Raw genomic sequence first — 26,870 nt, 5'->3', positions numbered from 1 at the left:
AGGCCTGATAGAAGAGGAATCAGGCCCCCAGCTGAAAGTGTTGGGGAGGTGTGCTACAAACTTCGTTTTATTTTTATTTATTTTTTGAGACAGGATCTCACTCTGTTACCCAGGCTGGAGTGTAGTCGCGTGATCTCGGCTCATTGCAGCCTCGACCTCCAGGCTCAAGTGATCCTCCCACCTCAGCCTCTGGAGTAGCTGGTACCACAGGCCCGCGTCACCATGCCCGACTAATTTTTGTCTATTTAGTAGAGACGCGTTTTCGCTATGTTGCCCAGGCTGGTCTCGAACTCCTGGGCTCAAAAGATCCTCCCGCCTCGGCCTCCCAAAGTGCTGGGATTATAGGCATTGGCCACCGCGCCCGGCACAAGCTTCGTGTCTGAACCTGGCTCACTGGTGGGCGTTGAGCGGAGCCCACCCTGGAATCCACTCATCTCGGGAGGTTTGGGGATGGGCCTCAGCGAGTCCGGAGGCCCCGGAAATCGCCCAGATGCATTAATTTCCAGAAGGCCTGCAAGGGGGTCTCAACACAAAGATTAGGAAGCTTTAACCAGAGTTTGGTAAGTCCACCGGGAATGCGAGCCGCCTCCCAGCCCTGCGCCCTGACGCGCTCTAGCAGTGCTGCAGAAACCGTTTTCATCTCTTCCCCAACGCACGACCTCGGGCTTTTTCTTTTTGTAAACTGCCGAGTGTGGAGAGGCCCCGCCCTTCCGCGCCCAGCCGCGGGGCCGCCCCTGCCTCCTCCCCGGTGCTCCTTCCCGGACGGCGCTAGAAGCCCTGGTGGCGGCGGCCCATGGGGCCCTTGGCGCTGCCCGCCTGGCTGCAGCCCAGGTAGGGCGCTCGGCCGAATCCCGAGGCGAGGGGGCGCGGGTGGAGGGCCTGGGGGCGGGAGCTCCCCTCTGCGGCGGGCGGGCAGCACCGGTCAGCAAGGCGCAGCGCTACCGTGCCCAGGCACCCCTTGGAGCTCTTGCAGGTATTTGCTAACTTACCCCTCTTGACCACCCTAGGAAGCAGGCTCTGTTATTTTCTCCATTTTACAGATGAAGAAATGGGAAGGACGGGCTGCATGGCTACCCCTGCCCTTGTGAGCCCTCTGCCAGTACTTCCCTCCCCCACCAGGAGCCTTCTCTTGACTTTCCTCAGACGCGGAGTTGCGGAGTGATTTTTAGATCTAACAGCCGTGGAAACACCTATCACACGTATAGATTTCAGGGCCTACTTCCGGGGGGGAACAGATTCAGTCATATAGCGGTAGGGCCGGGGGGGTGTATATGTTTAACCCACAAGCCAGGTAATTCTGATACAAGCTGAAGGAGGATTTCCTCTTCCCAAACCCTTTAGCAGTTCCTGCCTTTATGTGGGGGGTGTCCCCAAATAAAATCATTCTGCCTCCCAGCTTATTTTCCTTGTTTCTAGGAGGTTTCACATCTTCAAGGAGGAGTAAATCTTGACCACACTGGCAGGGCCACTCCCGTCACTCTTCTGAACTCCCACGGAACATTTCAAACAGTGCTTTTCCTAACTCCCTCAAACCATGTATCTGTCAATCTTCTCTTAGTCATCTCCCCAGCAACTCACAACATATTGTTAAACCCAGCTTGACTTCCCTTTTCTGGCATGAACAACTAAACTGCTTTCGATGTGTATCTGATAAAGGAAAGTATCTACCCTTGCAAAATGTTAATAGGCAGTGGCAAGATGTTAATACTAACCCCAATCACATAATGGGTTAAAAAGTCAGGTGTGTCCAATTACTGAATTACCCAACATTTGGATTGCTCCCATCCCCACCCCCCTTCAGAACTAAAACACTGTGTCTCAAGTTCCGTACTTAGTGAGCTGAGCTACTGGAACACATAGTGACATGTCAACCACTCTGCACACATGGATTTGTTGTTGTTCTGTTTTTTATTTTTTATTTATTTTTGAGACAGAGTCTTGATCTGTCGCCCAGGCTGGAGTGCAGTGGTGCTGTCCGGGTTCACTGCAGCCTCTGCCTCCCAGGTTCAAGTGATTGTCCTGCCTCAGCCTCCCGAGTAGCTAGGTAGCTGGGATTACAGGCGTACGCTACCACATCCGGCTTTTATTTTTCTTTTTTTGTAAGTTGCCATGTTGGCCAGGCTGGTCTTGAACTTCTGGCCTCAAGTGATCCAACCCGCCTTGGCCTCCCAAAGTGCTGGGATTACATGCGTGAGCCACCACACCCAGCCTGTTTTGTTTTTTTAAAGAATATTCAAAGCCACCTTCGCAGTGGTTTGTTTTATTCCTTGGTGAGCAGCAAGGTTAGAACTTTATCAAAGATGAAAGCAGATTTTGAAAAAGCACTCTATGTGGTTGAAAGAGGCCAGGCAAGGATCAGACTACACCGGTCGCGGTCAAGAGATCTTTACTGGAGAGGTAGAGGCCAGGTCGCGCGGGGGAGAGAGAGAAGGGAGCGGGAGAAGAGAGAGAGAGAGAGAGAGAGGAGAGAGAGAGAGAGAGAGAGAGCTGCTGGTGTGCTGGGTTTTATATCCCTTGGGCCTACGTGGATTGGGCTGGGGCGGGCCCAAGGGAAGGCGGGAGATGCTTCTTTCTGATTGGCCCTCCTTTGGCGGGTTCGGACAGTGCTCGGTGAAGGCGGGGAGAAGAACCCGGAACCGGCGCCATTAAGATACCCCTGTTACCTAACAGTGGTTTTAAGCAAACTCATTATACAGATGGTCCATGACTCACAATTTTTTAAGCTTTGTGATGGTGTGAAAACGATATGTATTCATTAGAAACCGTACTTCAAATTTTGGATTTTAATCTTTCCCCAGGCTAGCGATGTGCAGGTATGATACCCTTTCAAGATGCTGGGCCACAGCATCAGGCTGCAGCTCCCAGTTGGCCGCATGATCAGGAAGGTAAACAACCAGTACTCCACAGTGCACTGCATTGCCAGATGATTCCGCCCAACTGTAAGCTAATGTAGGTGTTCTGAGCAAGTTTAAGGTAGACTAGGCTAAGCTGTGATGTTCTGTAGATCAGTTGTATTACATGCATTTTCCACTTATGATATCTTCAGTTTACGATATTTTCAGCTGATGGGGTGTACCAGGACGTAACTTCATCATAAGTGAAGAAGCATCTGTACTTACTTTAGCAGGTAGTGTAGGCTATGGCTCCCTTCAAAATCTGATACGTACTTGGGGGTAACCAGGTAAAAGACTGATATGGAACAGTTTTCTTTTGCTTTCTCAGGTTGGCCAGTGCATTAAAGGACACGTGTACGGTGATGAAAGGATGATTATAAAAGAAGTGTTTAATGGTATTTTCCTGTATTTATAGGTATAGGAAGAATGCATATCTTTTCATCTATTACTTAATCCAGTTCTGTGGCCACTCTTGGATATTTACAAATATGACAGTCAGATTCTTTTCATTTGGAAAAGGTAAAACTCCAAAACAGTTTTTTTATTTTTAACTTTTAATCCTTGTTTTCACCTCATCCTGCTTATATTAAATTTCTACACACCTCAACCTTCTAATATCCTTCTCTAAAATTTGTATTTTTCAGCAACCATGTTTATTGCAAAACCTTCTTGGGGAAGAGGGAAGGTGGGATAAGTAAGGGAAAGGGATTTGGCTTCCCCCCGAGTAGGCAGTTTGCCTGAAAAAAGAGGTGGATGGCACTGGGGTGGTATCATTTCATTGTTCCTTTTCCATTCTGTACCAAACCTTAGCAGATTTCTTGTGTTTTGAGGAAATCTCAGCATAACATTTTATGCAGAGAAATCAGGAATGAATCAAATTCTTCCAGTGTTTGTATTATTCCCCGGGTTTGAGGTAACTGGAGACTACTAGTAAGTGAAATACAAATTTTATATTCCCCAAGCCTCTATTTGGTCCCTTTAATAAGTAATATGTAAATGACACACTCTGTAGAGGGCTAACCACTTACATAGGAGTCAACATTAATGGTTTAAGTCATAAACTTCCTCTAGTTTCCTGAAAAGTAAAGTCACTGTTGGGTGACTAAATGACTATCAAAATAACATTCTCTTCATGTTCCATCCACACATGGGTAAGTGTCCTCACAGTTTACAACTGTTGAGTGACTTGACAATCTAAGCAACTGCTGGCTTCAGCTAAAAACAAATGTTTAGAATGTAGCTGGGAAAAGTCATGCTGTGCTCATCATTTCAGACGTGTGTATCGTAAGGAAGTTATTCTACTTGCAAGGTCCCATAAGCTATTTTATGTTGCTTTTTCTTACTGAAAATCTACAGATATATTCTCACCTTTGTTAAGGACCTCCAAAGACATAACCTAAAGCTTGAGTTTCAACTACAAATGTTGAGAGTTTTCAAGCACAGGAAAACACAGGTGATGGGAAAACGTCTTTTATATTTTTATTAAAAAGCCATCACTTCTAGCCCTTTGAGGTTTGCTGAGGCAGTGCAGGCATATTACATGTCATTGGCAACACAAGCCATGGACTGTCTTATGCTGTCTCACCTTTCCAGTGAGAAAAGTTGCCTTAGTCAGCAAGTATTTCTTCTTCTTTTCTTTCTTTTCTTCTTTTTTTTTTTTTGAGATGGAGTTTCCCTCTTGTTGCCCAGGCTGGAGTGCAATGGTACGATGTCAGCTCACTGCAACATCTGTCTCCCAGGTTCAAGTGATTCTCCTGCCTCAGCTTCCTGAGTGGCTGGGATTACAGGTGCCCGCCACCATGCCTGGCTAATTTTTGTATTTTCAGTAGACACAGGGTTTCACCACATTGGCCAGGCTGGTATTGAACTCCTGACCTAAGGTGATCCGCCCGCCTCAGCCTCCCAAAGTGCTGGGAGTATGGGCTGAGCCACTGTGCCTGGCTCAGCGCATTTCTTTCTCAGTTATTATCCTGCCATTACAATTGTAGAAGCTACTTATTATTAAAGAAACACAACCGATTCATTCAGGAGACAGACTGAAAACAACTAAGTGTGGCTTCAGTACAATTTTTGAATCAATGTATAAATTACGTAAGTAGCTCAACAGAAACCTGAAACCCTGAACGTGTTATACCTGCTACCTTCTTCCTTCACAGAGCTGTGTAATTCGTAATGCTCTGGTACAGCAAGTGCAGTGCAGTGGATAAGAGCATGGACTGTGTGCTTCAGGAACCATCTCTGAAATGGGGATGATGATAATAGTGTCCATCTTGTGGAGCTGCTGAGAAGAGAAATCCTTACTGCTCAATACATTATTATTGTGTGAATCATCACTGGGCAGTAAAGAGAGCAAAATCTTCCCTACGAGTTTCTAAACATGGCAGGATTTCATTTTAAAACTTAAAGTAACACATTTATCCTATGTAGAGGAACATTTGTTTCCCTTCCATTTCAGCTCCAAGTGCACAGTATTTCATTTGAACCCTCTGCAATGCAAACCCCAAAAGTCCTGATCAGAGGCCCAAGTTCCAGTGTTTAACAAAATCCAGAAAAGCACTAACCAAATATGTATAGAAACAAAATCCTAGATACATGTTATTTGATATCATGGCATTATTAGTGTCATTTCCATGAAGTTTCTCCGAAATCATATTTTTTCTCATCTTTGTCATTTTCTTGTCAGTGGAGAAGCTGTGAGCACATAGTGTCTTTAACAAGCTCACTTCTATTTACACTTGAGGTGGTCTAGATTCTAGGAGGTTACTCTTATGTGGGAATTGCTTTATAATCTTATAAGTGGGGAATAAATGCTACATGTACGTTTGGCCATGAAATCTTTCTCAAGTTTCGATTTCTTTTTGGAACAGGAACAATTAAAATACAATACAGTATGAAGTGCTTTTTTGTTTGCATTGTATCGTTAATAATTTAGTAGCCTACTTAAGGAATTTTTCACATGTACAATGAAAAAGGAAGTGAATAATCTCCATTTGATTTCAAAGTGCTGCATAAATTTGGGTTATAATCCAGTTTTTTCTTACTATATCTGCATTTTTAACCCACGGGACACAGATTCAATGGTTGATACTTTTTATGCTATTGGACTTGTGATGCGACTTTGCCAATCCGCATCTCTCCTGGAACTGCTGCACATATATGTTGGCATTGAGTCAAACCATCTTCTCCCAAGGTTTTTGCAGGTAGGTTTGAATCACATTATTATTATAGAATCTGTTTCATATTTACATTTTTTCTGTTTACAGCTTCTCTTGACTTTATGGCAGTTAGAAAGCCAACCCTTTTCTCAAGTCACTGATAAGGAGAATTAATTTCACGGAAGGGCAACCTTATTGTAAAACTGCCCAATTAGAATAACCAGTTGGAAACATTGAGGGCGGTGATGCTTGCTGATCTTGCAGCACTGCATTGGTCCTATCCTGGAAGGAGATTTCATAGCCACTTGCTACCCTCGCTATGTCACTGCCTGGGGTAGTAGAAGACAATGATAAGGCATAGGACTGGAGACTTGGGTTTGAAGCCTGGCTTTTCGGCTTACCACTATGGGATCATACCACCCACAACCACTGGGCTGTTCAGGGAAAGGACACCACACATAATACCTGGCAAAGAGTAGATGATTAAAAAACAAAAAGCTTCCTTCATCTACATCCAGAGAACAGAGTACTCCTAGGCCATTTCTTGCTCATTCCCTCTTTTTTACTAAACATCAATGGAAAGAGGAGATCATTTGTGTTTGTCTAGTACAGCATCTAAGCATAGACTTGGGGAACACACAGACCTGGATTCAAATCCCAGTTCTACTTTGCACTAGTTGTATACATTTAAACAAGTCATTTAATCATTCTGAACTTCATTTTCTCATGTGATATGAAAATAACATTTATCTTATGAAGTAACTGAGAAAATGGATAAGTTCCTGGCACTTAGTTAAGAATACAATACTTGGTAGCTATTACTACTATTTTCTTAACTATTCTTTGTTCCCTCTTCCACGCCTCTAGCGCTAGATTACCATGTTCTTTGTAAAGACAGGTTGAAGGAAGATGGGAAATTTACTAGTAGTGACTCCATGTAGAAAATCATTGCTAGATAAAGGCAAAAAAATAAAGATTTTCTGTAGATTTTATATAGTTCATATAGTTGTCCCTTTCTTACGGGACAACTATAAGAACATGAGTTTAAAGTCTACAGAAATAGGTATCTACATGAGTATAATTTTAGGTATCCTCAAAATAAATTTGAAAAATTGATAATTTTGACAATTTCACATTGTAAAAATAATGAAAATGTCAAAATTTTATGGTGTTGCCAGCACCTAGCAAAGTGCTTAGAATGTAAATGTACACTTTAAATTTTTGTTAAATGAAAAAGTGGCATAGATCCTTATATTAAAATTTGTTTAAAATATCATGAAAGCTTAAAAAATATAAATAGTATAATCCTAAGGAGCCTTTTAAGAACAGAGCATTACAAGTTTATGGAATATTTTAAATTTTGCTTATTAAGTAACAGTAGGGAAATAGTATCCATTAGGATAAAGACATTTAAAATGTTGAAGTATCAAATGTAAAATAAAAATTAGGGTAATGGTATATAAACTAATAACATAGTAGTCAGTTAACTAGCTAAGACCTAGATGGAATTCCCTTTAATATAGTTCCTTACAAAATAAACGGGGATACAGATCTGTCCCAACAGCAACATAATATCTGGGAGCAAGATTTATTGGTGTTTATTACCTATTTACAATGTGGTGTACTTTGAAACAACCAAAATACATATAGTACCGGCATCCCATAATGCTAATCTTGGAAAATAGAATTAACAACTAACATTAAATAAAAGTTGTATTCTATCATCTGGAATGATTTTGCTTGGAGTATGACTAAATTCATCTAAAATCTCAGTTATGTTTTCTATTGGTTTTTTTTAAAGGACTTTTTACTTTTTTAGGCTAAGTGGCTACTACTAGTTTCATGGTAAACATTTTCAAAATTAAGAGTAGTGTTATTTTAGTTATTGCCAGTGTAGAGAATGCACCTAGAGGGAATTGATAATTTTATCAGGAAGAAAATTCACTGAGTACCTTGAATGTGCCTAGAAAATGTGCACATACGTGCTTTACAAAATTAGGCTTGATTAGTAATAGAAATTATTATATAACTTAGAAATCTGATTTCTTGGAGTTCCAGGAATTCCAGAATATACACCTGATTTTAATCACTGCTAATTAAAACTTTAATGGCTTATAGAAATATAACTGTAATCAAAGAACCACATCTTTGGCAATTTAAACGTAGTGGCAAATATACATTGACACCTTTTATTCAAAGGCAAGTTTGCAAAATCTGATGTTAGTGTAGTGCAAACGATTTTTAAGTCTTCAGTTACTAGGAGAGATAAGTCAGAGATCACTGTGTTAGGGAAGAAAATTATTCTCATCCTGAGCTGAGTATTATCAATTTTTGTTGTTGTTATTGTTTGGCTTCCTCTTTTTATCTCTTTTGAGATTTTATTTGGCCCCTATTTCTTTTATTTATCATCCTTTTTGTGGTTCCCACAATGGAAATGGTGTTGGATAAAGGTTCAGAAACATGCCGTTATGCCCAAAGTTTCGTTTTCTCCCTCTTTCCTATATTAGAGTTATGCAGACAATTAGAATTCCCTCATTATGGGATGGCACTGAGGCCCCTGCTTTAAAATAATGAAACAGAACTCTCAGATTGTGTAATCATTCTTGGTTTTCCTGTTTCCCCATTTTTAAATGAAGAAACTGTAGTTAAGAGAGTGGCTGCTTTTAAGTAAGGTGAAAAACCATGTCAATACAGTTGTGATGTGATTTTGATATTACCTTCAAGAGATTGTTAAGTGGGCCAGGGGCAGTGGCTCACGCCTGTAATCCCAGCACTTTGGGAGGCTGAGGCAGTCGGATCACGAGGTCAAGAGACCCAGACCATCCTGGCCAACATGGTGAAACCCCGTCTCTACTAAAAATAAAAAAAAAAATTAGCTGGACGTGGTGGCGCACGCCTGTGATCCCAGCTACTCGGGAGGCTGAGGCAGGAGAATCACTTGAACCCTGGAGGCGGAGGTTGCAGTGAGCCGAGATCGCACCACTGCACTCCAGCCTGGGCGATGAAGCAAGACTCCATCTCAAAAAAAAAAAAAAAAATTGTTAAGTGACAACTGAATTCTTCTTGGAGGGTACTGGTCCTCCACAATATCTAGAGAAATAATTCCGACCAACAGTAGGAACTGATTAGCTAGTTGAGCAATTGGCATTACACATATCAAGTAGTGGTGGTGTGTCCACAGGGGATAGATTTGTTTTTGTGCTGTGTTTCTGTTTCTTGTGCTTTTGTTTCCTGTGCATTTATTTTTTTTTTAATTATACTTTAAGCTCTAGGGTGCATGTGCATAGTGTGCAGGTTTGTTACATATGTATACATATGCCATGTTGGTTTGCTGCACTCATTAACTCGTCATTTACATTAGGTATATCTCCTAATGCTGTCCCTCCCCCCTGCCCCCACCCCACAACAGGCCCCGGTGTGTGATGTTCCCTATCCTGTGTTCAAGTGTTCTCATTGTTCAATTCCCACCTATGAGTGAGAACATGCAGTGTTTGTTTTTTTGTCCTTGTGATAGTTTGCTGAGAATGATGGTTTCCAGCTTCATCCATGTCCCTACAAAGGACATGAACTTATCCTTTTTTATGGCTGCATAGTAGTCCGTGGTGTATATGTGCCACATTTTCTTAATCCAGTCTATCATTGATGGGCATTTGGGTTGGTTCCAAGTCTTTGCTATTGTGGATAGTGCCACAATAAATGTATGTGTGCATGTGTCTTTATACTAGCATGATTTATAATCCTTTAGGTATAATCCCAGTAATGGGATGGCTGGGTCAAATGGTATTTCTAGTTCTAGATCCTTGAGGAATTGCCACACTGTATTCCACAATGGTTGAACTAGTTTTCAGTCCTTCCAACAGTGTAAAAGTGTTCCTGTTTCTCCACATCCTCTCTAGCACCTGTTGTTTCCTGACTTTTTAATGATCACCATTCTAACTGGTGTGAGATGGTATCTCATTGTGGTTTTGATTTGCATTTCTCTGATGGCTGGTGATGATGAGCATTTTTTCATGTGTCTGGTGGCTGCATAAATGTCTTCTTTTGAGAAGTGTCTGTTCATATCCTTTGCCCACTTTTTGATGGGGTTGTTTGATTTTTTTTCCTGTAAATTTGTTCTTTGTAGATTCTGGATATTAGCCCTTTGTCAGATGGGTAGATTGTAAAAATTTTCTCCCATTCTGTAGGTTGCCTGTTCACTCTGATGGTAGTTTCTTTTACTGTGCGGAAGCTCTTTAGTTTAATTAGATCCCATTTGTCAATTGTGGCTTTTGTTGCCATTGTTTTTGGTGTTTTAGTCATGAAGTCCTTCCCATGCCTATGTCCTGAATGGTATTGCTTAGGTGTTCTTCTAGGGTTTTTATGGTTTTAGGTCATACATTTCAGTCTTTAATCCATTGTGAATTAATTTTTGTATAAGGTTTAAGGAAGGGATCCAGTTTCAGCTTTCTACATGTGGCTAGCCAGTTTTCCCAGCATCATTTATTAAATAGGTAATCCTTTCCCCATTTCTTGTTTTTGTCAAGTCTATCAAAGATCAGATGGTTGTAGATGTGTGGTATTGTTTCTGAGGGCTCTGTTCTGTTCCATTGGTCTATATCTCTGTTTTGGTACCAGTACCATGCTGTTTTGGTTACTGTAGCCTTGTAGTATAGTTTGAAGTCAGGTAGCATGATGCCTCCAGATTTGTTCTTTTGGCCTAGGATTGTCTTGGCAATGTGGGCTCTCTTTTGGTTCCATATGAACTTTAAAGTAGTTTTTTCCAATTCTGTGAAGAAAGTCATTGGTAGCTTAATGGGGATGGCATTGAATCTATAAATTACCTTGGGCAGTATGGCCATTGTCATGATATTGATTCTTCCTGTCCATGAGCATGGAATGTTCTTCCATTTGTTTGTATCCTCTTTTATTTCATTGAGCAGTGGTTTGTACTTCTCCTTGAAGAGGTCCTTCACATCCCTTGTAAGTTGGATTCCTGGTTATTTTATTCTCTTTGAAGCAATTGTGAATGGGAGTTCCCTCATGATTTGGCTCTCTGTCTGTGATTGGTGTACAAGAATGCTTGTGATTTTTGCACATTGATTTTGTATCCTGAGACTTTGCTGAAGTTGCTTATGAGCTTAAGGAGATTTTGGGCTGAGACGATGGGGTTTTCTAAACATACAATCGTGTCATCTGCAAACAGAGACAATTTGACTTCCTCTTTTCCTAATTGAATACCCTTTATTTCTTTCTCCTGCCTGATTGCCCTGGCCAGAACTTCCAACACTATGTTGAATAGGAGTGGTGAGAGAGGGCATCCCTGTCTTGTGCCAGTTTTCATAGGGAATGCTTCCAGTTTTTGCCCATTCAGTATGATATTGGCTGTGGGTTTGTCATAAATAGCTTATTATTTTGAGATACGTCTCATCAATACCTAGCTTATGGAGAGTTTTTAGCATGAAGGGTTGTTGAATTTTGTCAAAGGCCTTTTCTGCATCTATTGAGATAATCATGTGGTTTTTGTCTTTGGTTCTGTTTATATGATGGATTAAGTTTATTGATTTGAGTATGTTGAACCAGCCTTGCATCCCAGGAATGAAGCCAACTTGATCATGGTGGATAAGCTTTTTGATGTGCTGCTGGATTCGGTTTGCCCTGTGCATTTTTAAATGTTTTACATGCACATCTTTATTTTGACACCTAGGGAGAAACCATTATGAATTTCTAAAATTACATATGAAAGGAAAGGAAAAAACCCATTGACTAAAAGACAATAATCATTTAACTGACATATATTTTATTTTTTATACACTTAGGGGAAAAGGGCAAAACCATAGCGTAGCTATTTATAGACTTCCAATTTTTGAAATAATTACATGACAATGAAAATCATATAAGAAAATATAGTAAACTTTGATACTTTTACTTTTTAAAATGGAAAAGTTAAAATGGTCTAAAAGAAGCATAAAAGAAATGATAATATACATCAAAACTAGGTATCTCTCCTCTCCAATCCCCTCCTTCGAAATGAGCTTGCATCCTTTATTAGCTTAGAAACAAATGTTGAATTGGAAAACTAGTTGATTTCAGTAAATTTAATCAAAGAACTTGACTTTTATAGTACAGAAACACTATCAACCCTGAAATGTTGATTTTGAGGGGCTTTGTTCAGTTTGCTTGTACAGAAGCCTGAGAAGGAAATTTTTATTCATACTGCTTTAGGATGTTTCAACTCAAGAAGAGGGGAAAATAGCCAACACTAACCTTTGTGTCATAACATTAGACTGATATCCCCTATAGGAAACCCTTAATAGATTACTGCATCACTTTTTGAGAAATGCTTTAAATGCAAATATTTCATTTATAATTGAATTAAAATGATTCCATTACACATCCTTCCCTCTGTGTCATAATAAACACTCCTGCACTATTAATTTCACATATTTTTACTCAATTTTTAAAATTTCTCAACCAAAACACTAAAAACTAATACTCTTAAATTATTGTGCTTACAGAGATTCCATTTATGAGCCCAAATCACATAAACTGTTTCTGTATTTGCCAGTAACACTTCTATTTCTGATCAGGGCAAGCAGGGATCTGTTTGTCAAAAATCCCTCTAAAGATTTCATAGTCACATACTCTTAAGAGAACAAATATGAAGGAATTCCCAAAGGAATTCCTTTTGGCCTTTTAGGCAAAAAGCCAGATTTTACCCTAATTTATTTTTAGCTGTGAAGCAGGTACTTATTTGCGTTGCTAGACTAAATAATCTGACTTTCCATTAAAATCACATAGATTTTTCTCACCAGTTTTGAGCTTGGAATAGGCTTATATTGTCAGAGAAGAAACTACCAAAGATAGTGTTGAGTTGTAACATTCTCCAAATTTTGAAGCCTCCTGAGAGTGAATTACATGTCCAATTCACCCTGTGGGTAAGATTTTAGAATTTTCCTGTTTTTCACATTTGATCCATGTAGTTCTTCAGTGTGATAAGTATCAAGCTATATTGCTAGTGTAATTTTACAGATGCTGAGATTGAATTTTTTTAATTCAGTCATTATCTACATAGAAAAATGTTTTCCTGTAAATACACTGTAAATCGCTACATTAAAGTATATTTAAATATTTATTTTCCTAATCATAGCTTACATTTATTTGGGCTTTTATGTGTGTCAAACACTTTTCTTAGTTCTTTACATGTATTACCTTATTTAATCTTTACAACAACCTTTTCCTGTATATAATAATTACTATGTAACAATAGATGCTAATTATTATCTCTAGTATAATTACTTAACACAGAAGTAAATTATGCAAGGTCACATAGGTTTTGAATATTGTAGCAGACATTTAAGCTCTTTGGCTCTTGAGCTCTCAACTATTATGCTACATTTGTTTAGTGTTTCACCAAGTATAATATAAATATCATGAAGGCAGGGGCTTGGTCTTGTTCACAGCTGTATCCCCTGGGACCCAGAATAGTGCACTCAATAATTATCTATTGAATGATGAATAAATAAAAAAATACAATTATTTAAATGCATTTGTCTTATAGAAGCATGTAATTGGTAGTTTTTGAATATAGAAAGATAGATTTCTGAAGTTCTCAGAAAAGTTCAGAGGATTGAGAGTTTAGATTTTCATTTTAGTAAAATAGTAGTTTCAATTATTGCTCAACCTGGAGTTTCGGATTCCCAAATAGAACGTAAAAATGCCCAGCATTTTTATTATATAATTATCACAATTTTGAGTAGATGACATTATCACCACGTTTAATTTAAGCCCAGTTGTAGGATATTTACTATACCTTTTACTCTACCTGTTTGAGTTATACTAAACAAGACCATTCTCTAGTAATTTGTCGTATTTTCATAGGATTTGTTAAAAATGACAAAGGGCTAAATTCTTCCAAGTGTCAAGCTCTAAATAACTGGTCAAATGGTCATATTAAAGAAGACTGATAAATATTAAAAGCCTTTCCTTCAAAATTGTTTTGGTGTTAAGAAAATCAAGGAGGCTCTTGTTTTAAGGCTTAATTTTTAAGGAGAAACTTTTTTAAAGAATAGGCTATAATCTGGATACTAGGCGATGGAGTAACTCATACCAAGTAACAATGGTGAAAGATTCTTAGCATTTCAGGAATTTGAAGTCGTATTGCGTAGATGTTGATTCCAGACTTGTAGGTAAGTCACTTTCAGTTGGTAAAATGCATGTCTTTTGTAAAACGCATATAACAATAATAGCACCTACTTCTTAGGGTCATTATGGAGATAAAATGAGATGGTGTATATTTGGAACCTGGCACAAGGTAAACAATAAATAATTAGCTTTATTTCAATTTAAGAACATCTCTGCCTAAATTTCCCCATTGTATTGCCATTGAATAGTCAAGTTAGAGTTGAATAACCATCAGATGATTTGTTAACTAATTAGATTGGCACCTAATATAGAGGGAGTCCTCACTCGTGTGTATGTGTGTTGTGGTTTGGTTTGGGGGTCCATCCTGTTGCTGCTTTCTGTGCAGCTGGGATTTCATCGCTACCTTGCCACAGACAGTGAAATGATGATTTTCAACAGGGTGAGTTTCATCATGCAGCTCCAGTCTCTCCCTTTTAGGAGATTTTCCCCTCTGTACTCTTCAATTAAGGGATGACCTGACATCATGGGTAGCTTACAACTCTGGAAACCAGGAGACTTCGGATATATGTATGTTTCCAGGTCTGTTCCCAAATTCCTTATTTCCAAAATGGTGGGGCTGGGCTAGTATCAGAATGTTTTATCTAGAGGAGACCCTAGAGATCATCTTATTGAAAGGTGTCTACGCTTTTTCAGTAGTTAGCCATGTAATTAGAAATCTGTATTTTATTCATGTATCCATTCATGTATGTGTATCTCCTGAGATTTCTAGCAAAAACTAGAAGGTTTTCCTAATAACCAAGCACTGATCAAATGTAAGAGACATAGAGCCTAAGAACTTATTTGCTGCTATGATCGTTATCTGAAGGCTGAGAGGTGTCATGACATCAAGGATGGATTGTTCAGTAATTATAATTGCAGTTCAGTAGAATTTATTATAGAAATTAAATCAATAGAGTATTATATTGTAAAGAAAGACTGAAAAAAGAAAAACAGCTATGTAGATAGCTTCCATGGTTTGACTAAGGTTTGAATCATATCTAATTCCCCTTAGCCAAGCATAGACCCTCTTGACTCACCACTGTAGTCATGTGGTAAACATGCTGATATAGCTTATACACGTGGATTTCTGATCATGTGGCCCACTGTTGGCAAATCTTGGATTTCTGTGCACTAGGTGATTTTCCAGGACTAGCAGCCTATAAATGCTAAGTCACAGATTATCCCAGTCTTTTCTCCTTGATCCACTTTAAAGAAAAATATAAATCATTCCCCTCCTTTCTTTACTGCGAATTTGACTGTTCAATCTTAAGTATATTTTCCTTTGACCATTAAGAGCAAGTAAAACATTCTATTAAAAACACACAAAATACAGAATGTACAGGATATATTAATATAACGTAAGAAGGCACTTTATATTTAGGTTGGGAAAAAGGAATGTATTTTTTTATTTTTTGAGGCTAGTAATTGGGGCTAAGCCAAAAATGTGTGAAGTCTCAATGATTTGTAAATGCTGACTTGGAATATATTGAATTCTTTTCATTTTCCGCTAGCTTATAAGGGTTAGGATTATATTACTCCCCTACCAAAAAAAAAAAAAAGAAAAAAAAAGCTACAATAGTTTCTCTATTGGATGGAACTGAAATTTCTCAGCCTGTCATTCAAAACCCTTCATAACCCAGCTCCAAACACGCTTTTTTTTTTTTTTTTTTTTTTTTTTTTTTATTATACTTTAGGGTTTTAGGGTACATGTGCACAATGTGCAGGTTTGTTACATATGTATCCATGTGCCATGTTGATTTCCTGCACCCATTAACTCGTCATTTAGCATTAGGTGTATCTCCTAATGCTGTCCCTCCCCCCTCCCCCCACCCCACAACAGTCCCCGGAGTGTGATGTTCACCTTCCTGTGTCCATGAGTTCTCATTGTTCAATTCCCACCTATGAGTGAGAACATGCGGTGTTTGGTTTTTTGTCCTTGCGATAGTTTACTGAGAATGATCAAACACGTTTTCAATTTCATCTCCTTTTATTCCCTTCTATGCACCCTCCCCTCTAGCCCCCCAGTGGTTCACATTACTCCCCTGGGCACCCTACATTTTCATACCTCTGCCTCTTTGCTCAGGCTGCTCCCTTTGCCTAGGATGCCCTCTCTTATACCCAGTCTACCTGACAAACTCTTACTCATTTTTCAAGATCCAACTTGGATGAAATGAAATGTAGCATGTCTTCATTAATCTCTTTGCATTCTTTCTCCAGGCAGAAAGTATCTCGCTCACCTGTGCTCCCATATCTAGCACACACTGTGCTGGCTATTGTTCAGTTCTCCCACCACTGCTACCCTCTCTGGAGCAAAGACTGTGTTTTCATTTTGGCATCTGACACACAGTGGAAACGCAATAAAGCCTTGTCAAAGTGAATAGAAAACACATGCATGTGGCAAGAAGAAAGGAAGTATCCTGATTCACATAAAATATATGTCATTTTTTCATTCATTATATATTATTTGTAAAATATAGACAAATGAGGAACTGAAATTCAGCCATAACCCTACTCTGTCAGAGGGAGGCATTGTTAACAGTTTAGTATACATATTTCCAGCTAAAGTATACTTTTGAAAGGAGATCTGGTTTTTAAAATTAGAAAATTACCTACATAGCCTAATAGATGATCCTAATTTCTGACTTTGCTGTTTCTTTGTTAGCTCACAGAGAGAATAATCATCCTTTTTGTGGTGATCACCAGTCAAGAGGAAGTCCAAGAGAAATATGTGGTGTGTGTTTTATTCATCTTTTGGAATCTGTTGGATATGGTTAGGTAAGAAGGCAAAATAATCTCTTAAAACAAGGCTAAATTGCTTTCTGCAGTGAAACCAGTACTAGCAGTAACCAGAGGTTACTTGGTACGAGAAGGGAAAACATATCCCCTTTTCAAATTATTTTATCTTGATATGGAAATGTATTTTTAGTGTTCTCCATAATGGGCATATCAAAGATAATGAAAACCTACCATGGTATTACAAGAGTAAATCAGCACATTTCAGGTTTCTGCAGAAGGCTTGGCATAAAACCAACTTGGAATGACCCTCAGCTGTTTCCTAACAAAGGCATTCCTCACAATGGCTTTAGTATGGTTGCTTTAATAAGCAAAGCAGGTCTTTTATATCACCAGAATTTAGTTAGTTTCTGTGCATTCAAGAATCTTTTAAATATAGGGCCTCTCAGGAAGAAAATGCACTCTCACATTCATTTACAATTTCAGTGGGTTCAAATGACTAACTTAAGTCCTTTTACTGCTAATTCTAAAACTTTGCAGTGAGATGTGCCTAGTCTTACCTCTACAAGTGGTGGTGTCAAACAGTTCCCTTTGCTCAGTGAGTGCTTATGCCTCACTCTGGGGAGGTGTCCTAACTGCTAGGTCAGCTTTCCCAAATGAGAACTGTCCCTCCTACTTGAGAGATCAGGATTTGAAAAGGTAACAAAAGAGTCCTAGTTTGTTTTTTAGCCAAGGGTATGTAAATTTTTATATTATATTGTCAATAACTTAACTGAATTAAAATGTTTAAATAATAAGTTGAGTCCTAGAGTGAACTAGAATGAAATCTTTTGTTGAAGTAAAATGAATTTAATTATGTATATAAATTAGTAATTTTTCATTTTTGAATTGATAGTTTAGTGGACTTGGGGCAAACTTCATGGACTTTTGTAGCCCATAACTTCTATTCATGAGACAGTGGAACATCGTTTGGGATTGAAGCTTTCTAGTATGTTACTCTTGGCTATGCTTACTCTTTCAGTGTCAGAGAAGCTCAATAAATACATTGGAGAACAAAACAACGTTTGCACTGGAAGAAGTAGCATGCTGTCATAGGAAGATTTTTGGACATAGAGGTGGAAGATCTCTCTAGATGAAACCCACCTCCACTACTTACTTGCTAAGTGATGTTAGGCAAATCACTTAACCTTTCTTATTTTAATAACAGCTTTATTGAGATATAATTTATATACCATAAAATTCACCCTTTTAAAATACAAAATTTGTGAGTTTTAGTATATCCAAAGAGATGTGCAATCATCACTACTATCCTAGAACATTTTTATCACCCCTAAAAGAAACCTCATACCCAGTAGCAGTCACTCTCCACTCCCTCTTTCCCTCAGCCCCTGGAAACCACGCATATGCTGTCTCTATGGATTGCCTATCCTGGAAATTTCATATAAATGGAATCATCCAATATGTGGCCTTTTGTGACAGGCTTCTTTTACTTAGCATAATGTTTTCAAGATTCCTCTGTGTTGTGGCATGTGTCAGTACTTCATTGCTTTTTGGGCTGAGTAAAATTCTATTGCATTGATTTACCACTTTCTGTGTATCCACTTATCAGTTGATGGACATTTGGGTGGTTTCTAGTGTTTGGCCATGAAGAATACTGCCATGAACATCCATATACAAGCTTTTGTGTGCACATGTTCTCATTTCCCTTATACCTAGGAGTGAAATTCCAAGGCACCTAACTTTTAGAAACTTCTTTTTCCTCTGTAAAATGGGGGTAAACTTATCTTCCCACCCTACCCTAGCATTATTTTTCCTAAGTAATGAGCAAGAGACTTCCTCAGCCTGAAAATAGCATCTATGAAAAATACATACTAACATGATAGTTAATGATGAAAGACTGATGCCTTCCTCCTAATATCCAGGAACAAAACAAGGGCATCCACGCTTGCCACTTATATTCATCATTGTACTGGAAGTTCTATCCATGGCAATAAGGCAGAATAGAAAACAAACAAAATGGTATAAAAGGCATCTAGGCTGGAAAGCAACAAGTAAAACTATCTCTATTGGCAGATGACATCTTATACATAAAAAATTATCAATATGTAAAAATGAATTATTTTTTATACATTTGCAATTAACTACCATAAAATGAAATCAAGAATACAATTCTGTTTACAATAGCATAAAAAGAATAAAGTACTTAGGAATAAACTTGACAAAAGATGCACAGAATTTATACATTGTTGAAAAAGCATTGTTGAAAAAAATTAAAGATCTAAATAAATGAAAGGACATTCCACATGACTTGAAGACTTAATATTGTTCAGATGGCAATAGTCCCCAAATTGATACGTAGATTCAGTGCAATCCCTATTAGAACCCAGATAACTTCATTGCAGAAATTGAGAAGCTGACCCTAAAACTCATATTTAAACTCCGGGAACTCAGAATAGCCAAAACAATCTTAGAAGAATGTAGTTGAAGGACTTACTCTTTCCCATTTCAAAACTTACTACAAAGCAATAATTAAGTGTGGTACTGTGTAAGGATAAATCATGGAATAAAATTGATAAAGATAAACTCTCACACATTTTTGGTCAATTAATTTTTGACAACAATGCCAAGACCATTCAATGGGGAAAGAATAGTCTTTTTCAACAAATGGTGCTGGGACAACTAGATATACACACACACACAAAATGAAGTTACCACTCACATATAAGTGGAAAACTATGAAACTCTTTGAAAAAAAAAATAGGAGTAAATCTTGATGACTGGATTTGGCTGTGGATTATAAGGCACACAACAAAAGAAAAAAAAAGATAAATTGGACTTCATCAAAAGTGGCTTTTCTTTTTTTTTTTTGATGGAGTCTTGCTCTCTCACCCAGGCTGGAGTCCAGTGGTGTGATCTCAGCTCACCACAACCTCCGCCTCCTGGATTCAAGTGATGCCCCTGTCTCAGCCTCCTGAGTAGCTGGGATTACAGGCACCCACCACCACGCCCGGCTGATTTTTGTATTTTTAGTATAGACGGGGTTTCGCCATGTTGGCCAGGCTGGTCTTGAACCCCTGACCTCAGGTCATCTGCCCAGTTTGGCCTCCCAAAGTGCTGGGATTACAGGAGTGAGTGAGCCATCACGGCTGGCCAAAAGTGGCTTTTAAACATGAAAACATGCTTACCCACTCTTCTAATGTGAGGGGGAAAAGATGAGATACCATTTTTCACTTTGATTGGTAAAGATCAAAAAGCTTGATTATATGCTATGTTCAGTGAGGTCCTCCACTGCTGGTATATATTCTGTATAGTAAATATGCACATAGATATGCAAATGCAAAAAACATTTTTGAAAGAATACCTAAGAAACTGACATTGGCTATTGTCTCTGAGGGGTGGAATTCAGGTCCTGGATTGAGAGAGATTTACTCTTCCCCATTCATGTTTTCAAGGTTTTTTGGGTGGTTTTGCCATATGTATTTATTGTCTGTCTATATCACTAGTTCTCAAAGTGTGGTCCCTAGACCAGTGGCATCAGCATCACCTGGAACTTGTTAATACAAAGTCTGGGGTGTACCACAGTTCCATTGGATCAGAAACTTTGGAGTAGGGCCCAGCAATTTGTCTTTTAACATGCCATCTAGGTGATTCTGATATATGCTCAAGCCTAAAAACCAGTGTCCTAGTCAAAGAAATAAAACACAACGTAGACTACTTAATCTGTTACATCACAGTGGTAGGCTTAAAGCTCCCTACTATACCCAAATCAGCTCCCAAGGCCAGTTCTTTAATTGATCACATAGATAGTACAACTGCAGAAGCAGAAGGATGCCAAGTACAGATTTGGAAGCACATTTTATTTTTAAATGAATTCCTGAGATATTTACAAGTATGTCTGTCATTAAAAAACCTAGCTGCTTGCCGCAAAAAATGAGCTTGGCTTTTTAATGAAATTGAAGTCACTAATCAAGGAAATTTGTAACTGTATTTTTCTGAGGAGGGAGTAAGAGTTACTTGCTCTGTTTAGCTTTATAATTATTCATGATCTACCACATGAGACAAGCCAGATTGACATGGTCCCTTTCCCCCATTTAAAAAAAATCTCTTCCTTAAATTATAGGAAATAAAATATATAATTTGTACACTTTCCAGATGTATCTCTGTATTTAATTACACAGTAGTTTCTCCTATTTCCCAGATATTAGCAGAAAATGATGTTTATGAGCTTCTCATCTCCTTTCAGGTACACTTATAGCATGTTATCAGTCATAGGAATATCCTATGCTGTCTTGACATGGCTCAGTCAAACACTATGGATGCCAATTTATCCTTTGTGTGTTCTTGCTGAAGGTAAGAAAAGAGTGACTTGCTGTATTGCTTACTGACAAAAGCCATCTAGTTATAATGGTTCACTAAATTTTTTGATGATTAAATTACTATTTTTGCGAATGCGTAGCTCACTCAATTTATCTTTACTGGCATATTTCCCTTGATGCAAAGAGGCAAAGTTGAAGAGGGAAGCAGCTCTGCACAGTAGACAAAATACTGGACAAAAAGCAACGGCATCTGAGTCCTTCCCTTCATTAACTCACTGTATGAGTTTTGGGTAACTCATTTAACCTCTCAGAGTCTGCTTATTCACCAAAAAGAGGTTAACATTTAGAGATTCTATGATTTTTAACTTTTAATGCACAGAAATTCAGTTCCCTCTGGTGAGTCTTTCCCACTTAACATTTACCATGTATCCTACCCTCTCTCAGCAACTAGTTAACTCTACCTTGAGATTAATCATCATTTTCTGAGGGAGGCATTCCCTGACTTCCTCAACTGAGTTCCCCTGGGTACAGCATCATGAATCTTTTATAGCAGGGGCCCCCAACCCAGGCCATGATCCCAGTCTGTGGCCCGTTAAGAACCAGGCCGCATAGCAGGAGGTGAGCAGTAGGCTAGCAGGTGAAGCTTCATCTGTATTTATGGCCACTCACCATTGCCCACATTATTGCCTGAACTCTACCTCCTGTCAGATCAGTGGAGGCATCAGATTCTTATTGGAGCACAAACCCTATTGTGAACTGTGCATGTGAGGCATCTAGGTTGTGTGCTCCTTATGAGAATCTAATGCCTGATGATCTTTCACTGTCTCCCATCACCCCCAGATGAGACCATCTAGTTGCAGGAAAATAAGCTCAGGGCTCCCACTGATTCTGCATTATGGTGAGTTGTATAATTATTTTGTTATTACATTGTAATAATAATACAAATAAAGTACACAATAAATGTCGTGTGCTTGAACCATCCTGAAACCATCCTTCTTCCTCCGGTCTGTGGAAAAACTGTCTTCCACAAAACCAGTACCTGGTGCCAAAAAGGTTGGGGACTGCTGTCTTATAGGGCTTATATCAGCATAATTACACATTTGTATGATTCTTTGATTAATGTCCATTTCCTTGACTAGACTCTAAGCTCTGGGGGGGTACCAGGATGTCTGTGTCTGTTTCTTTGCTTCCTTCCTTTCTCTTATGCACCAGTATACATGCTCAATAAACGCAGAATGAATTATTGAGTATGAGTAGGCTAATTATCTAGCCTAAATATAAACCTAAAACTTAAGATCAAATCATTCAGATCATCAGTTAGCAGAGTTTGAGGATATTTGGAGAATATATGCTTTCTTCTGCAATGGATTTGGTAGACTGTTAAAGAGCATTCTGTAAGACATGATTAAAGTTTTCAAAATTGAAGACATAAAATAAGAATGCATGTTAAGGTAACTAAGGGAAAAACATAAGGACATAGTGTTTAACATAAAATGATGATGACATTGACAATAATCAAAGTATATAAAAGCCAGTTATAAAACAAAAACACATATTTTCTATCTATTGATGAGCAGATAAAAAGAGCTTAAGTTATTGTAAATCATGTTAGAATTTCTAAATTTGTTTTGATTCAAAAGGAAGAATTATTAATTTTGGAATAGACTATGCCAAGTGGATCTAAAGAATAATTGTCTTGAAAACAATAAGAACCTGATTGTCCATTCTTTAAGAATCAAGTAACCTCTCATTGAAATATCAAATATAAATCATAGTACTGTAGAGAATATAGAAAGAAAATGGGGAGCTGTTGGTCAAAGGGTACAAAGTTTGTTAGGAGGAATACATTTTTGAGATCCAATGCACAGCAGGGTGACTGTACTTAATGTATATTTCAAAATAGCTAAGAGTAAATTTCAGATCTCACCACAAAAAGTAAGTGAGGTGGTAGATATGTTAATTAGCTTGATTTAATCATTCCACATTGTACACATATATAAAAATATCACATTGTGCTTCATATATGTATACAATTATGATTTGCCTATTAAAACAATCAAATTTAAAAGAACATATAAAGGAATAAGGTAGAAATATGACTAATCCCTTCCTAGGAATAAGGGGTGGATAAATGTATAGGAAACTTTTGCATTCTTGTTATTCCATAATTCTAATCCTTGTCCTTTCTAGGAAAGCCATGTTCTTTTATGGTTGCCATACAACCCTTATTCTTTTATTAACTTCATAAACTTATTCTTGCAATTACAAAATAAGGTATATGCAGAAAATAGTCTAGAGATATATATGACAAAAATGTCAGTAATGCTCTGGATGGTGGAATACAGATAACTGTAATTTTATCTTTCTATGTTTCTGTATATGTTAGATGTCCCAAAGTATAAAACTGCGCAGTTAAATAAACCTACTAAACTTTTGATAACTTTAATTTTAATAATTTTTAATAACTATAATTTCCCATCTGACAGATATAAGACAAAAACAAAGCTTATGTAAATAACCAAATCAACTAATTATACTGATAAGACGCTAGAGATATAGGTGCGGCCTGTGTTAACCTTAAACTGCGTATTTGGTGTCAGTGGCAGATCCTGCACTGATGCTACTCATACCTCTGCCTGGCTCTAACAGTTGTGAACTCTTGCCTTTTTTTTAATCTTTCTCTTTTTAAAAACTTTTTATGTAGGGATAATTTTGACCCACAAGAAATTGCAAAAATAGTGCACCATTCCCATGTACCCTTCACCCAGCTTACCCTAATAACATCTTACATCATGTTAGCATATTAACATTTCATTGCATGAAATGTTACCAAAAATATCTATAAATGGGATACAATGTTACTGAACTTTAATCTTTTTTTACCTGATACCAGCCCCCTCCCTCAAAATAATTTAGGCCAGCATTTCTCATAGAGTTCTTCAAAATACTTAAGTACTACTGGTGGTTAAGGAGGAAGAAGGAGATATTCGAAGGCCAGTTACATTGAGGAAAGGTTAGGTGGTATTTTTTTATTGCAGAATTTCTCACAATGTTAATAAGTGTTCTACTATGTTAATATGTGTTGTGAAACTCTAAGAGGAAAATATATGCACCATTTTCCAAGTTCATCTCTCTATCACCCCTATTTGTGGCTAGGTGGACAAATGTATTTTGAGATAACATTTTAAGAAACATTGTAAATTCTTCTTCTGTAGGCACGATAAGGTATACTAAGGACAAACATTCAACAAGTCATACTGCTGTAAGCACTTTGCCAACTTAATCATTTCACAGATTTCTATATTAAACTAGGTTTAGCAAAAAGATTCAGCAACTATTACAAAACTGCCATTATCAAATTCAAAATATCCTACAACTATGAAGACATATATACACATCTCTGTAACAACTTAAGGAGGAAAACCTTTATGATGCCTTTCTTTTTTAACAGCATTTGCCATCTATCAATCGCTGCCTTATTTTGAATCATTTGGCACTTACTCCACCAAGCTGCCCTTTGACTTATCCATCTATTTCCCATATGTGCTGAAAATATATCTCATGATGCTCTTTATAGGTAAGTGGCTTTTTTGGTCTTGTTTTTTCATTTTTCCTGTACTTTTTGGTTAGTGCTTGCCATCTACCTTAATATACAGGTTGGTAAACATAGGAGAGACCAAAGAGGAAGCCTGACATGATGAACTAGATCTTGTTAGTAAAGCGCCTGGAGGTTATAATGCTTTTTGCAGGGCATCATGAGATCATATATTTCACTTTCACTGTACAAATAAGAACAATTTTACTATCAGAAAATATAGCTGCATTATGTATGAGACATAGAAGTTTTGACCATGTGCACGGGTATCTACAAACAAAACCTAGATGTCAAACTAAAAAGAATTGGCTATTTCTGATTTTTCCATTTATATCCATTTTGTTTCTTGTTTGTTTGGCTTTTCAAGCTAGCACTTCATATCAGGCAAATGGGAGTCGGTGTTACAGACTCAAGAAAAATCTATGGAACAAAAACTTACCCTTGAATAAATTTGATCATTAAACCTAATCATTTTCCAGGAAATTGGGGGAAAAACTTTCACTATTAAATTTTTGTTTTCCCAGCTCTACCCTTCACAAATCTCCAAAATAATGATTATCTCTAGAAGGAAACAGATATCAAACATATGAACAACATATAGAGAGAAAAGACAAAAATGTGAAACTTTAGAGGGAGGTGGAGAGAGCTATGCTAAAGAAAGGAAGACAATTTCTTGCATTAAAAAAAGTAGGATGGAAGAGTTTGATTTACCTCTCTTTCTGCATAAAATCTGGACACTTCTTTAAACATTCCTTCTCACATCTCCCTTCCAAGTGTCTTCTCCCTGGATTCGGGCAGCACTCTGACTGTATTTTAAAATCATTGTTCCTTCCAGAGAAATAGTTAACCTTACTTACTTTTGCAACTTCTTTCTCCACGTTAGGTATGTATTTTACCTACAGTCATCTATACTCAGAAAGAAGAGACATCCTCGGAATCTTTCCCATTAAAAAAAAGAAAATGTGAAGTACAGCATTCCAGTGTGACATGAGAAAAGACAGGCTGTGGATTCAGCTGCAGTAAATACAACACAGGAAGCATTCTGGTAGAAAAATACCTTCTATTTGATAAAAATCCATTACATGAAATAACTGCACATACCCCCAAAACTCTAGACATAACAGGCTATGTTTTTCACACATTGTATTTTTAAGACATATATATTCTCCATATCCTGCTTCACCAAAATTCCTGCTTCATTTGGATTTTATACAAGTTACACTTACACTGTATGAAGTCTGATTATTTTCCTGTAAGTTTAATGAGAAATAGAAAATTAACTGCAATAGATTCAATTAAATTAAGAAACCAAACTTGATAACCTAAATTACATGTATTCTTTTTCACTTCCAAGTTCCCAAATAGATCTGTAGGAGAAGAGGGATGGAAAATATATTCCACAGTTGCCTAGAATAACGTATTTTATAGACAGATGTCTGTCTTCAGATCTAATAATACTCACCCTAAACATTAGATATGTTTAGAAAATTACATATCTTTCCAAGCCCTATGTCTTAGCTCAGGTTGCTATAATAGAACACCATAAACCGAATGGCTTAAACAACAGCAAACGCTTCTCACAGTTCTGGAGGCTGGGAATTCCACTCAGGATCAAGGCATCAGCTAATGCAGTTTCTGGTGAGGGCCCTCTTCCCAGTTTGCAGATAGATGTCCTTCTGTGTCCTCACATGAGAGAGAGATCAACTTTCTTGTGTCTCTTATAATGGCACTAATCCCATTCATGAGGGCTCTACCCTCATGATCTAATTACCTCCCAATGGCCCCAACTCCAAATACCATCATACTGGAGGTTAGGGCTTAACACATGAATTTTGGGGGAACACAAAGATTCACTCCATAGCATTCTGTACCTGGCCCTACAAAATTCATGTCCTCCTCACATGCAAAATACATACATTCCATCTCAACAGCCTCAAAAGTCTTAACTCATTCCTGCATCAACTCTAAAGTCCAAAGTCTCATCTAAGTCAGATGTGGGTGAGATTCAAAGTACAAT

At 38.0% G+C, this 26,870-nt stretch overlaps 1 protein-coding gene across 2 annotated transcripts; it reads left to right on the top strand.

Annotated features, from left to right (window-relative positions):
* The first annotated feature begins 763 nt into the window (after positions 1 to 763).
* Positions 764 to 25,907, top strand: HACD4 (3-hydroxyacyl-CoA dehydratase 4). Of its 2 annotated transcripts, XM_030820347.1 has the most exons (9): positions 764 to 831; positions 3,310 to 3,413; positions 5,967 to 6,094; positions 16,872 to 16,984; positions 21,186 to 21,292; positions 21,443 to 21,548; positions 22,104 to 22,156; positions 24,710 to 24,835; positions 25,737 to 25,907. In XM_030820347.1, the coding sequence occupies exons 1-9, from the start codon at positions 794 to 796 to the stop codon at positions 25,817 to 25,819; spliced, it is 858 nt and encodes a 285-aa protein (XP_030676207.1). In that variant the 5' UTR covers positions 764 to 793; the 3' UTR covers positions 25,820 to 25,907. The 2 variants fall into 2 exon arrangements, with proteins under 2 accessions (XP_030676207.1, XP_030676284.1); XM_030820424.1 differs by lacking the exons at positions 21,443 to 21,548; positions 22,104 to 22,156.
* Positions 25,908 to 26,870: the final 963 nt, after the last annotated feature.

Source organism: Nomascus leucogenys, chromosome 1a (assembly GCF_006542625.1).
Source record: "Nomascus leucogenys isolate Asia chromosome 1a, Asia_NLE_v1, whole genome shotgun sequence".
NCBI classification, from domain to species: Eukaryota; Metazoa; Chordata; class Mammalia; order Primates; family Hylobatidae; genus Nomascus; species Nomascus leucogenys.
This window is presented reverse-complemented; position numbering and strand designations above follow the sequence as displayed.